At 43.1% G+C, this 14753-nt stretch overlaps 1 protein-coding gene across 1 annotated transcript; it reads right to left on the reverse strand.

The window, feature by feature from the left end:
* Positions 1-206: 206 nt before the first annotated feature.
* Positions 207-12903, reverse strand: LOC141129169 (uncharacterized protein C3orf38 homolog). The gene is made up of 3 exons (XM_073617006.1): positions 12695-12903; positions 9306-9511; positions 207-4914 (listed from the first exon to the last, which is right to left on the reverse strand). Exons 1-3 carry the CDS (start codon positions 12819-12821, stop codon positions 4363-4365), a joined length of 885 nt encoding a protein of 294 aa, XP_073473107.1. The 5' UTR covers positions 12822-12903; the 3' UTR covers positions 207-4362.
* Between the last annotated feature and the right edge of the window lie 1850 nt (positions 12904-14753).

The raw sequence follows: 14753 nt of genomic DNA on the forward strand, positions 1-14753 counted from the left end.
GTTAAAGGAAGGACGAATAGAAAAATGTACCAAGACATTCTTGATAAAAAAAATCTGCTGTCATCTACCAGGATGATGACGATGAAACGAGGGTGGACATTTCAGCAAGACAATGATCCCAAACACAAAGCCAAAGAAACTCTCAGTTGATTTCAAACCGAGAAAATAAAGCTGCTAGAATGGCCCAGCCAATCACCTGACTTGAATCCAATTGAAAATCTATGGAAAGAACTAAAGAGTTCATAGAAGATACCCACCAAACCTTCAATATTTGAAGACTGTGTGGAAGAATGGGGCCAAAATCACACCTGATCAATGCATGAGACTAGTTTCTCCATACAGGAGGCGTCTTGAAGCTGTAATTTCCAACAAAGGATTTTGTATGAAGTATTACAATTTATTTTATTACACATAACTTAATTTCTGAACTTATTTGTTTTGGTTTCTATGTATGGATTGCATGGGTTGTTATCATCAGGTGGTGAAAATTTCATGTCAATAGAACTTTAGTAATCTATTTACGTAGAAAAATGTTGACGTGTTCAATACTAATTTTACCCACTGTAGGTCCAGGAAAGCTTGAGTTTGTAAAGGCAGAAAAAATTAAATGGGCACAGATGTAACAAAAGTGACATCTGTTCCCATTCTGCTTCGATTCAGCAGGGGATCTGTTCTCAAGCGCCCTGCTGATTCTACAGCACCCATGTGAAAGTGGCCTTAAAAAATGCTGAGGCCCCTGGACCATAATGACAACCAGGAAAGTTTACTTTTAGAAAAGAAGTTCAGCAATATCAGTATCCATAATAATAGTTTCCATAGTTACCTAAGTATCGGAAAAGACAAACACATAACACAAGAATATATAGTGCTTCATCTGTGTGTCTCACCCATCTTTACTGTAGCTCTAAACAGAATGTTACAAGGAACTTTCAAAACATCACTGCATTTCAAAAAATATTTTTTTTCTTAAAGTCTCTGTAAAAATTATATCTAATTTACAGAATGGTCAAATAATTGCATTTATACATATCATACTGAAGCAAACATAACATACATCAAACGTTTGAGATCTAAAGCACTGCTGCCTCTGAAAACTAGTCTCAGGAGATATGAAGTGCGATTTGGCGATATCACTATTGTGCTGCTCCCTGTACCTGCTGGAGGCTCCGACATGAAAAAGCAGATCTGCCTCTACCATGATGGCTACCATCACTCAGAGACACAATGCAGAACAAGGAAGAAAAGGGAAAGATCAGCTGCAGGGAGACAATAGGCAATAGGTAAATATCTCCTTTGCCTTCTGCCCATCCTATTTTGAGCACTGCTTCCAATGTTCAGTTCCACTATCAGTTATTATAGGCATTGTGGTGAAATTCATCTTTAAAGCTCATAACAGAGGCACTAAAATCTCATCTCTTGTCCCTTTGCCTCTATAGAAACAAAATCTTTGCAGGCTGCCAGCCGTCTATCATAAATACACAACATTTGTTTCTAAGATGTTAGAACTAAGAACCAAATTTTAAAGTCATTGTTCTCTGATCTCTGAGGATGAATTACTTCATTTCATGCAGCTTTAAATATCAGGGGTGGCTTGTTTTAAGACTCTTTTACTACCTGTTAAGTCTTTGTAAATAATTTAAGGCCCATAGTCTGGGCATGGGCGCACTTTAAGATGAACCTTAGCACAATGCTTCAATATGTAGTAACACATTTGCTTCCTTTTTTTCCCACAAACAGAGCTTTCTTTTGGTGGTATTTGATCACCTCTGCGGTTTTTATTTTTTGCGCTATAAACAAGAAAACGAGCGATAATTTTGAAAAAAAAAAAAAAAAAATTCTACATCAGTTTAGGCCAATATATATGTTTTTACATATTTCTGGTAAAAAAAATCTAAAAAAAAAAAAAAAAAAAAAAATTAGCAATAAGCGTATATTGATTGGTTTGCGCAAAAGTTATAGCGTCTACAAACTATGGGAAAGATTTATGGCATTTTTATTATTTACTAGTAATGGCGGTGATCTGCGATTTTTAGCGGTACTGCGTCAATGTGACGGACAGATCGGACACTTGACACATTTTTGGGACCATTGACATTTATACAGCGATCAGTGCTATAAATATGCACCGATTACTGTGTAAATGTCACTGGCAGGGAAGGGGTTAACACTAGGGGGCGGATCAAGGGGTTAAATGTGTGTTCCCTATATGTGTTCTAATTGTATGGGGCTAGGACTGACTGGGGGAGGAGACATATCGTTGTTCCTACATAGAATAAACAAACAATATGTCTCTTCTCCCGACAGAATGGGGGTTTGTGTGTTCACACACACAAATCCCCGTGCTGGCTCTCGTGCACACAATCGAACGTGGCCTGCGGCAATCACACCCGCCGGGCACGCGCCCTCTGGCGGCCCTTTTAAAGGGGAAGACGTACCAGTACAGGGTTTCGCCCAGCCATACCATCCTGCCGACGTATATCGGCGTGAGCTGGTTGGCAAGCGGTTAATAAAAAAAATAAAAGAATTAAAAAAAATGAGCCTTTAGTATGCTTTTACCGCCAATAACAAGAAGTACTGGACTCCCAGTGCAAAAATGTAATGTTTCAAATGAAGACAGCAGAGGATCCATTGCAAACTAAGTCAGTATGCATATATAATGAGACTCACAGAGCTTCATTATGCTGCAGAGATGAAATGCAATATTAGTTTACCACACACACACACAAAAAAAATTATTTCCAAGAGAAAAAAAAAAAAAAAAAAAAAAAAAGAAGAAGAAGGTATTTCCTAGCTCAGGAAAAAACTAAAAGTGTGATAGGCAAAGACCCCTGCCTATCGCCACATAGGAGGGTCTAATTTTAGGTTAAAAAAAAAATCTCCTTTTAATTCTAAAAAATAATAATCACAATTTTTGCCATTCAGATCATCATACAAGAAGACAGTCACTGATATGGGAAAGGTCTGCTGGCCTGTGTCCAAAACACAATGCATGGCAATGAAACGGCCGATAAACTTAAAAGCAGTATTAAACCCAAAAGCAAACATATATTATATTGCAGATAACCAGTTCTTAGACATGTTGCCTGCATTGGTTTTCTTTTTTAGGCTTTTAGCCTTCTATTTTTATCTAGTGATCTGGCCAACAAGAGAACAAGCTTGTAGATGAATTAGCTTACAGGGAAAAGACAAACCCTTTAACGCTGACAGGGGTGCCTACAATGATCAGCTTTTATTTATTCATGTAAAACCTTTATTTCAGAAGAACAAAAAAGGGTTTGCTGTAAAAAATTATAAAGTGTGAGCTGGAATTTGGCTTCAATTTTTTAGGGTATTTAAATCTGCTATTACATTTAACACTCCTCATCAGACGGACAATGCTGCTGTCTACTCTGACACAGAAGAGTTATTGGCCAGATCACCAGGTGAAAACAGAAGGAAAAATAAAACTAAAGCAGCAACCACATAGAATGATTGGTAAGCTGCAATATATGAAATTTTTGGTTTTGGGTTTAATACCGCTTTAAAGCAGAACCTCAGAAAAAAAACAAAACAAAATTGCAAATGATACTATGCATATGTCTCTTCTGCAATACTTACATGCTAGTAAGTCTGTAAAAACTGGGCATGCCTTTGAGCTATGATGAATTAAAGGATAAGTTCACTTAAAAAAAAAATAAATACACATTTTTTGCAGGTAAAAAAAAAGGTGCATTTATTATTTTTTGTTTTAGGAGCCTGTAAAGCATTGCACTGGTGATCAGCAGATCTCCTGCAGACTGTAAGGGGGAGCTGTCTGCCAGTACATCATACAAGCAGGTTCACACGGACAGGAAGACTTAATGAACTACAATTGAGAACTACAAGCCAGCAGCCGCAAAGTATGTCAGGGCTTGTAGTTCATTCACACACAGAGCATAACAGTGACTGTATCCGATTGGCACCATACAGCCTGAAAAATTTTCACCCATCTCCTTTTATTTATTAGATTGAAGTTTGATCCATTTAGGCGATGACGGCAGGCACACCCATGGCTCAAATTTCGGCCAATTCAGCTGAGTATGACCAGCATTAGTCTAAAATGCCTGATAATGTACAACTATCTCCAACTTGACAGTAAATGTGAATACCTTCATGTATTTAACACTTTATATAACACACTGTATATAACATTAGTAGCACTTTTTACATACATTTACATATTTTTTGGTTTAAAGGCATTTAATGTGAATAGTGTGTACATCATTATCCTCAATTTGACTCTCTGCTGATCTGTGTTTCATTAGAACTGAAAAAACATCACAGGCTAGCAGAGAAAATGCTGGAAATATAAAATCATTTGTGTTACATAAACAGTTCAAACCATCAGCCATTAGCAGACTCAGAAAAGTAGAGTTCCAAGTCCTTAGTCTCATAGGTAATAGAAGGCAAACATTTTGTCTGCTCAGAGCTCAGTGAGTTCTGCCCCAAGACTTTCAGATCCACATGCTTGATCTTCCAATTTTTACCAATCGGACAGCGTATTAGTCCAAAGATCTGTTCAAATATTCCTAAACAGGCTCCGTCCCTTTGGATTGTACCAGCAACTGCCACCACTACCAGGCCATGCGGAGAAGACACACATTTTAATCCTCTGCTGTCAGTACTAGGACTAAATATCAGTCTCTCATCTCTTGTAAGTGCAAGCAGGCGGAGACTCGCCATCTGGGAGCCCTTGTGTTCTTCTAGAGCTTGCTCTGCTGCCTTGTATGCAAACTTAAGTATGGCATTCTCCCAGAAGTGCTGAGGTCCCCACTCTCCCTTTTCTTGTCCAAAGGAAGGATTCTGGGAGTTCAGAAGAATGTAGAACCACTCACAAAACTTTTCACCAAGTAAATTAAAGTCAGTTGACTCCAGATGGGGCTCTGCTTCTTGGACCTGGAAAAAGATCAAAAAGAATCAGCGTTCTCTGTTTTTTTTTTTTTTAACTGTGTATTATTACGTTACATTGCCTAGAAGTTCAAGCATGCCCTTTAAACGTTGCCGATTTCTGCTGTGAAGGAGGAATTGGGGTAAGTCAAAACTTTTGATTCACACAACTGTCTCAGGGCCAGGTCTTTTTTTCATCTTTGTTAAAATGCACATTTAAGGGTTCATTCACTTGGTTGACCCAAAGTGACCCATACCTCTGTATAGAGCAGTGGTTCTTAACCTGGGGGTCGAATGATGATTTGCCATGGGTCACCGAATCCTGGGCTGTTCCTGAAGCCCGCACCGTTCTCCCTGCCTTTTTGCGGCCGCCAGCAAGGCTCTCCCTGGAGCCCGCGGACGCCCACTCAGCCTCTTCGCAGCCACCCATTCAGTTCATGGCATGGCTGGAGACTAGAGGTCAGCTGACTGGTGAGGAATGCAAAATGGGAGTGGGTGGAGGAGACCCTATCTCCTGATTTCGGCATAGGTGTCAATGCTACGAGACACCACAAAGTCGGAGACACAGTGAGCAACACTACCTGTGATTATAGTTGCCATTAAAAGGTCCACACTACAGTTCTCAGATCAGCAGATGACCTTGATCAAGAGCACCTAAGTTGGCTGATCAGAACTCCCCCCAGCACTGTCACTCATCCCATTTCCCCCACCAAGGAGTAAGAGAAGGAATAAAAATAGAGAATACAGGGAAGGGAGAGGAAAATAGGGGGAGGAACAAAGAAAAAGGGAGAGAAAGATTAAGAGAAAGAACAAGAAAGACAGCTAGAGAGAGGGATGGGGAAAAAAAACAAGAAATTAGGATAGAGAGAGATAAAAGGGAAAGAAAGAAGAACAAAGAAAGAGTGGTACATCCTAAAATGCACCATAAGGGGTTTTAATACTGTACGAGTGGAAGGGACTCGGGGAGCGCTAAATGTCCGTGGGTTAGGGGCGCAAATTACTTCTCTTGCCTTGGGTGCTGACAACCCACTCTACGAAAATAATTTTACTGTTAGAGGTCCCCACAAGTTGGGATTTTTTTTATCAAGGGGTCACGGCACTAGACTGTTGAGAACCACTGGTATAGAGTGTTGCCTTTAAAATGCCTGGGTATGCCGTGCATCCAGCCTGTCAAAATCAATGACATCTGAAGAGACACAGTGGCTATACAGATCTTCCCACACAAGGCGATGATTACATCTATTAGATCCAGAAGCTGGCCACCCGAAGATGTCAGTGGCCAGGCATGGAGTTCAGGAAGCTGTATCGCTGGAGCTGAGGCAAGTATTGTTCCTCTTTAATGAGATCTTAGGGGTCTATTACACCCTTAATGTCACACTTGCACGCTTGAAGCAAAATGAGCACAAACTGTGCTTGAGTAGCTTCTTCCCTGGCCATGGTGGCCAGATATTGGCAGCTCTGAACCTGGAAATGCTCAGAGCCGAGGGCTTCCAGTTTCACTCTTCACAGGAGATATCAGAAAACAGATGTTCACTGATCTCCTGCGGCTCCCTATTCTGACAACCTGCCATGGAGGTCCCAGGCATCCAGGAGGGATAAGTCTCCATATATTCCCTGAACAAGTTTCCTTTAACCTCAGATTGAAGCTCCTACATGCAGAAACACACAGAGGATCCCAATGCTAGGGTCAATCATTTTCAATCCTGGATCTTTTAGTGCAGGAATATTGGTATTTAGGAGACACTATAGGTTAAACAAGTCACCTAAATAGACACTGTCACTTTGCCCTGCAACGACAAGGTGATAGTATCTCTCTGAAGAACAATGATTTTTGCTTGAATTTTGGAAAAGCAGATAATGTTCTAAGTTCTTATTTTAATACATTTTGGATTTTCCTCGGTCTGGTTTTTCTGTTATTACGATATCACTAGCTGGTTGGGTAGAGAAACGTTCGGCATATTGGGTTCAATGTATCAGACTTCCTGACACCAAGGAAAGGTTTAAGTAGCTAGAACAAGGTGGTTCCACAAGTTTCACACCTCCCAAATGAAAATCTACACGTTCCATAGTGATTGGATTAAGGTGTCAGTGCTACCTGCGCGGGAGAAATGCAGAGGTATGATTCCTGACACTTATTAGAACTCAAGAAGCATCTTAGATAAGTGAGGAAACATCTTCAATATTACAGAACAAATCCAGGTGACTAATACCCCTTTCACACTCAGGCGTTTTTCAGGCGCTAAAGGGCTAAAAATAGTGCCTGTAAAGTGCCTGAAAAATGCCACCCCAGCGTGAAGGCCTGAGTGCTTTCACACTGGAGCGGTGCGCTTGCAGGATGGGGAAAAAAGTCCTGCAAGTAGAATCTTTGTGGAAGCGGTGAATACACTGCTCCTAAAACGCCTCTGCCATTGAAATCAATATCCAGCGCTGCTGAAGCACTTCAGCAGCGGTGCTTTGTGGGTGCTTTTAACTTTTTTTTCGGCCGTTAGCGGGGGTCAAAATCGCCCCACTATCGGCCACAAATGATGCTAAAAATAGCGGCGCTTTACCCCCCCCCCCCCCCCCCCCTCGTTACAATGTGAAAGTGCCCTAACTGCTATTAGCTACACCTTGACCTGGATAAATAAAAGAGAAGCATGGGAATGTATTTTTTTCTTGAATCATTCTCGCCTAGGTGGATGCAGCATTGGTCCGAAGCTGCATCTGTCCCTTGCCGGGTTTAAGACTGAAAACTGAGCGATCAAACAATGCTGATCACTTAGTTCTCAGAGCTCTGCCCCCCACTGGAGTGCTGGGCCGTGGAAGGGGTGGGAACGGCCAGTTCAGGCTCTCAGCAGCTCGCTGAGAGGCTGAGCCGGGTTGCGGGTTCAGGCATATGGGTGGATCCTGAGCATATGGACACGATCTTACCCGAGCCTGGACCGGCTCTGTGACGTCAGCGGGCTGAAGCCCGCTATCCACTAAAGACGGGTCACAGGAGTGCAGAATGAACTGCACTCCTGTGATCCATAGAAGAAGTACATCCAAACGAGCTTTCCCTGTACTTCTCCTTTAAGACCCTCCACTGATATAATATGTAGGCTGCCATTACTGACCTCTCCTTCTAAAATGCTGGCTGTCACAAAGATGCAGTTTTTTTTCAATGCTATCTGAAGACATGTATGCAGATCAGGAGCTCTTTCAGGAAACATACTTGATCCATGTCAGTGATTTTTAAAGTAATAAAACCAGACACAGACGGACAACTAATATTTTGAGAAGGATTGTAGCACAAAGGACAAAAACTCTCACAACTGAAAAAAGGAAGTATGCATGTTCTATTCACCTCTTCTGTACCATATTGTTTGCTCTATAACTTCAGATACTTTGGCAACATCTTCTTTTATGTTGGCAGAGATGCAGGTTTCTATGCATGCACAAATTGGTATTTGAAAAGTGGGTGTAGCCTGTCACATGCAGCTTGCTTGATCAATTTGTCTATACAAGACCCCTTTTCACATTGTGCCGCCCTGGGCGTCACCGGTAAAGCTGTTTTAAGCGCCGCTCTACCGGCACTATTCGGCCGATAGCGGGGCGGTTTTAACCCCCGCTAGAGGCCGAAAAGGGGTTAAATCTGCCCGCAAAATGCCGCCGCAGGCGTTTTGCCGATGGTATGACAGCGCTGTCCCATTGATTTCAATTAGAAGGAGCGGTGAGTTCACCGCTCCAAAGAAGCTGCTGGCAGGACTTTTTCTGACGCCCTGCCAGCGCAGCGCTCCAATGTGAAAGCCGACTGGAGTGAATGGAGCAGCTGTTTTAGGGTGGTTTGCAGGCGCTATTTTTAACGCTACAGCGCCTGCAAAACGCCCCAGTGTGAAAGGGGTCTAAGGGTCATTGCTACAAAGATTTCATCACTATAATTAAAGGTTTTTATGCTCAAAATGTGTAAGGTTTTCCTTGCGGTTTTATTTGATGGTCTAATAAAGACAGCCTTTCACTGATGCTCTAGACTACTGAATTATATATATGACTGTAGTGGTTTCTGTAACAAAATAAATGACACAAGCGTATATGTGCAATACATAGGGCTGCTGACACAAGATTCCCAGTAAGTGATGCGACAACAACTGCCACCTGGTCAATGTTTTACTGTCCTGGCTAATGCAATATTAGCTAAAATGCTGGATTTTGTTTTTCCAACCGCATGCGTGGGAGTGACCTAATGGTGGCTCCGGCCAATCACATCGCCGGAGCCGCGGTACCCGGAAGTAACCCCCCGGGGAGATGTCGGCCGCCGGAGCGGTGAACGAGGACCACTGCGAGGGCTTCGATCTCAGGTAAGTAACTCAAACTCAAATAACTCAAAGCTATGTGAAAAAGACAGCCCAATTGGTTTGTAAAAATGACTTTTCCCCACTAACCTTCTTTTTAGGGACTGATGTCTTGTCAACTCTCGGTCCTGCCCAGTGATCAATTGCATATTGGATCAGCTGACTCTTCTCACTAGATGGTGGCACCGCAAGTTTTTCAGCAGCCAGGTATTTAAAAATTGCATCTCTGTGAACTTTCCGCCTCTTCAAGAGCTCTTTAGCATCCTTGCTGTAGACAAGTATGGCATCAATGGCCTCTAAAATATTTAAACAAACATGAAAAAAATTCATAAAATTAAATTTCCTGAGAACAGTTCTTCTCATTCAATAATACAATAAAACATTGTGGCATTCAGCAATCTGTTAACATTTAAAATGATTGTAAAGTGTTTTTAGTAAAAAAACAAAAAAAAACAACATACATATCATACTTACCTCCACTGTGCAGCTTGTTTTGCACAGAGTGGCCCCGAACACCGTCCTCTGGGGTCCCATGGCGGCTCTAGGAGAAGCACTCTCCCAGGGAGTTACCTCGCAGGCGCACTCCCGAGTCCATCATTCGAGGTCCATAGCCACCGAATGTATGGCTCAGCCCTGCCCCCCGCGTCAATGGATTTGATTGACAGCAGCGGGAGCCAATGGCTGCGCTGCTATCAATCTATCCAATCAAGAGCCAAGAACCCCGGGCAGAGCAAGAGCGCGTCCCCGCTGAAAGAAGTTCCGGGGCTCACGTAAGTAAAATGGGGGGGGGCTGGGGGGCCGGTCACTGCCAGGCGTTTGTTCACCTTAATGCATAGAATGCATTAAAGTGGTTGTAAACCCTTTACAACCACTTTATACTACAGGCAAGCCTATAATTACGCTTATCTGTAGCTCCCCCGGATATCTCCTAAACCTGCACGGGTTTAGGAGACATCCCTGTATTTGCATGTGCCGACGTCTTCGGCACATTCGCACTTAAGCAAAGGCACGTACATGCCATTGCTTCAGTTGTACTGTGCCGCTACCGGCGGCTCATGCACGCATGCGTGGTAGTGACGTAATCGTGGCTCCGGCCAATCATAGCGCCGCGATACCCGGAAGTAACCCCTCGGGAAGATGACGGCCGCCGGAGCGGTGAACGAGGACCACTGCGGGGACTTCGATCTCAGGTAAGTAACTCAAAATGAGCTAGTATGCTTTACAAACTAGCTCATTATGCCTTTGTCTTGCAGGTTTTTTTTTTTTTTGGAATTTTTAAAAAGGGTTTACAACCACTTTAAGGTGAAAAAACACAAAGGTTTACAACCCCTTTAAAGCTGAAGTTTAGCTAAAAAGAACAGATCAATCAGCACAAGGGACATAACTTATACTTAGTACACTTGTATAGTGTCCCTTCTGTATATTCTTCTCTGTTCTACCCACTGCCATAATCTTTGGGTGTGGTGTTGGTTAATACAGTTAAGGGGCGGTCATTAAGGGAACTGTCATTAAGAGAGCTTGACTATGCCCACCCTTTCCTGCTTGATTCGCCATTCATAGAAGCCATACTACCGCATGAATGACACAGGATCTCTGACTGGAGGGGGCAGAGCTACCAAACATTCACCCATTCCCCATGCAGGGATAAGCTGTAGTAGTTTCTATAAATGGCAGATCAGGCAAGAAAGGGTGGCCATAGTCAAGCTCTCTTGATGACAGCTCCTGACAGCCCCTTAGGTGTATTAACCCCCCACTGCACCTGAGTATTACAGCGGTGAGGGTAGAGAAGAGGGTAGGACAGAGGAAAATTTCTACTGAAATGAAAATAACTATGTCCCTTGTGCTGATTGTTCTGTTTATACTTTTTGATAAACTTAGGTTTTATATTTCAAGAAAAATCATAACCAGAGCCCAGACAAGTGTCAGATACCAGGCAGCCAATGTGTCTAAACAATTATAGCGAACATACACTATATTGTCAAAAGTATTGGGACGCCTGCCTTTACACGCACATGAACTTGACATGAAATCGTCCCCCTCCGTTCCTCCCAGGACCTCCTGCTCTCTAGCTCCCTTGTTACCTCCTCCCATGCTCGCCTCCAGGACTTCTCCAGAGCCTCTCCCATCCTCTGGAACTCCCTGCACCCCGTATATCCGATCAGCCCCTACCCTGTCCACCTTTAGGAGATCCCTGAAAACTCACTTATTCAGGGAAGTCTATCCCATGCCCACCTAAGAACTATCCCCGACCCACCCCCATCAAATCATTCCCCGCATCTATGACCTTTTGTACCACCACCCCCTCCCTTTAGAATGTAAGCTCTATGAGCCAGGCCCTCCTGTACCTTTTTGTATTGAACTGTACTGTAATTGTGCTGTCCCCCCTTTACATTGTAAAGCACTGCGTAAACTGTTGGTGCTATATATATATATATATATATATATATATATATATATATATATATATATCATGTATATTAACCACTTGACCACTGGGCACTTAAACCCCCTTCCTAACCAGACCAATTTTCAGCTTTTGGTGCTCTCACACTTTGAATGACAATTACTCAGTCATGCAACACTGTACCTATATGAAATTTTTGTCCTTTTTTTCACACAAATAGAGCTTTCTTTTGGTGGTATTTAATCACCGCTGAGTTTTTTATTTTTTGCGCTATAAATCAAAAAAAGACTGAAAATTCGATAAAAAAAAAATTCTTTGTTTCTGTTAAAATTTATTGCAGAGTATTGGCGGAATTGACGGAACGATCACGTGGTAAACGGCCGCGATCAGCGGCTATTTACTGTGATCCGGGGGCGTGGGCAACATTCTGGAAAGACATCGCACGGACGTCCACCCAGAACTAGCCGACCGCGCTGCAGCTATCTTTCGGCTATGGCCCGGTCGGCAAGTGGTTAATAATAATCGGCTATTTTTTCTCCTCTCGCTGATAGTGTGAGGAGAAAAAAAAAAGCCGATCACCGGCGGCTCTCAGAGGGACATCGGTCCTGCTCAAGGAGAGCTCCCGCCAGCTCATCTGTGCCCACCTGTGCCACCTGCCAGTGCCGCCCATCAGTGTCACCTACCAGCGCCACCCATCAGAGCCCATCAGTGCCATCTGATCAGTGCCGCCTCATCAGCGCATATCAATGAAGGAGAAAAATTACCTGTTTGCAAAATTTTATAACAAACTATTAAACATGATTTTTTTTTTTTAATTTTCCGTCTTTTTTGTTTGTTTAGCAAAAAATAAAAACCCCAGCTGTGATTAAATACCACCAAAAGAAAGCTCTATTTGTGTGAAGAAATTGATAAAAATGTCATTTGTGTACAGTGTTGTAAGACCGCGCAATTGTCATTCAAAGTGCATCAGCGCTGAAGATTGGTCTGGGCAGAAGGGGGTATAAGTGGCCGGTATTGAAGTGATTAAGAGGCCCTGTCACTGTACAGCTCCCCTCCATACACACTGCCCGCTCACCTTCCCGGCTGTACACACAGATGAGCCGGTTGGTGACCGTTTCTGCCACAGAGAAGAGCTCCGCCGTGTCCAGTCCCTCCAGCAGCCGGCGGCACCCCTCCTTCTCCCGGGCGCTGAGCCCTGCCATGGCGCGCACACCTTCACTCTCTGTCACCAGCACCACTTCCGGCCCCGAGCCAACTGACAGCCCAGAAACGAAACCAAAGCCCTCAGTCTACTTCCGGTGACGGCAGCGCCGCGGCATGCCGGGAGTTGTAGTTTAGCAGCTGGTGGAGTCCAGGTTTCCATAGTAATCAATTCATCATGACTGCTGAGAGAGTGAAGAACATCGTACAGAGGATGAATCCACAAACTATATCAGATGTCGTGTTTTCAACTCACAAACTGTATGGTGGCCATATGATTTAATCATAGGATTCTGACTGATGATTTATCCACTTTCATGTAAAATGATCGACTGCCTTAAAATTGTGTGATCGGTTGCGGCAAAAAAAATGCGCTTATGTAATATCGAGCATTACAGAATCATTGGTGTATGGCCTATCCATCTATTCAAGTGATTATTATAAAAAATCTATATAGAACTGCAATCGGAAATGCCAAAATTAAAAAAAAAAAAAATTGATCGAACACCCCATTGGGTATAGTTCTTCATTATTCTGATCGATTGTGATCATCCACACTCACCGGCCACTTTATTAGGTACACCTGTCCAATTGCTTGGTAACACAAATTGCTAATCAGCCAATCACATGACAGCAACTCATTGAATTTAGGCATCTAGACGAGGTGAAGACGACTTTCTGAAGTTCTAACGGAGCATCAGAATGAGGAAGAAAGGGGATATAAGTGACTTTGAACGTGGCATAGTTTTTGGTGCCAGACAAGCTGGTCTGAGTATTACAAAAACTGTTGATCTACTGGGGTTTTCACGCACAACCATCTCTAGAGTTTACAGAGAATGGTCTGAAAAAGAGAGAATATCCAGTGAGCGGCAGTTGTGTGGAGGAAAATGCCTTGTTGATATAAGAGGTCAGAAGAGAATGGGCAGACTGGTTTGAGATGATAGAAAGGCAACAGTAACTCAAATAACCACTCGTTACAACCAAGGTATGCAGAATACCATCTCTGAACACACAACAAATCGAACCTTGGAGCAGATGGGCTACAGCAGCAGACAATCACACCGTGTGCCACTCCTGTCAGCTAAGAACAGGAAACTGAGGCTACAATTCACACAGGAAAATGAATGAAGATTGGAAAATAGAAGGTTGTAAAACAATTGCCTGGTCTAATGAGTCTCGATGTCACCTGCGACATTCAGATGGTAGAGTCAGAATTTGGTGTAAACAACATGAAACCATGGATCCATCCTACCTTGTACCAACGGTTCAGGCTGGTGGTGGTGTAATAGTGTGGGGGATATTTTCTTGGCACACTTTGGGCTCCTTAGTACCAACTGAGCATTGTTTGCCACGGCCTACCTGAGTATTGTTTCTGACCATGTCCATCCCTTTATGACTACAGTGTACACATCTTCTAATGGCTCCTTCCAGCAGGAGAATACACCATGTCACAAAGCTCAAATCATCTCACCACTGGTTTCTTGAACATGGCAATGAGGTCACTGTACTCCAATGGTCTCCACAGTCACCAGATCTCAATCTAATCGAACACCTTCGGGATGTGGTGGAATGGAGGATTCACATCATGGATGTACAGCCGACAAATCTGCAGCAACTTCATGATGATATCATGTCAATATGGACCAAAATCTCTGAGAAATGTTTCCAACACCTTGTTGAATCTATGCTACCAAGAATTAAGGCAGCGCTGAAGGCAAAAGGGGGTCCAACCGGGTACTAGCAAGGTGTACCTAATAGTGGCTGGTGAGAGTAGAACGGGGGGGGTCTCCAAACTTTCTAAACAAAGGGCCAATTTATTGCCCTTCAGACATTGAGGGGGTTGGACTGGACAGTAGGAGAAGAAAATGCCCTGCCGTCAAACAATTCCCCATCACTGGCATTAGTGGAAGGAATAGTGCCCCATCATTGGTGTC

The sequence above is a fragment of the Aquarana catesbeiana genome, linkage group LG02 (genome assembly GCF_042186555.1).
Source record: "Aquarana catesbeiana isolate 2022-GZ linkage group LG02, ASM4218655v1, whole genome shotgun sequence".
Classification (NCBI taxonomy): Eukaryota; Metazoa; Chordata; class Amphibia; order Anura; family Ranidae; genus Aquarana; species Aquarana catesbeiana.

Coding starts and splice junctions, on each gene's coding strand:
- LOC141129169 (XM_073617006.1), bottom strand. CDS start 12,821: ATGGCAGGGCTCAGCGCCCGGGAGAAGGAGGGGTGCCGCCGGCTGCTG. Junction 9,512..12,694: donor CTGTGTGTACAGCCGGGAAG/GTGAGCGGGCAG, acceptor TAAATATTTTAG/AGGCCATTGATGCCATACTT. Junction 4,915..9,305: donor CATCAGTCCCTAAAAAGAAG/GTTAGTGGGGAA, acceptor ATCTTTTTCCAG/GTCCAAGAAGCAGAGCCCCA.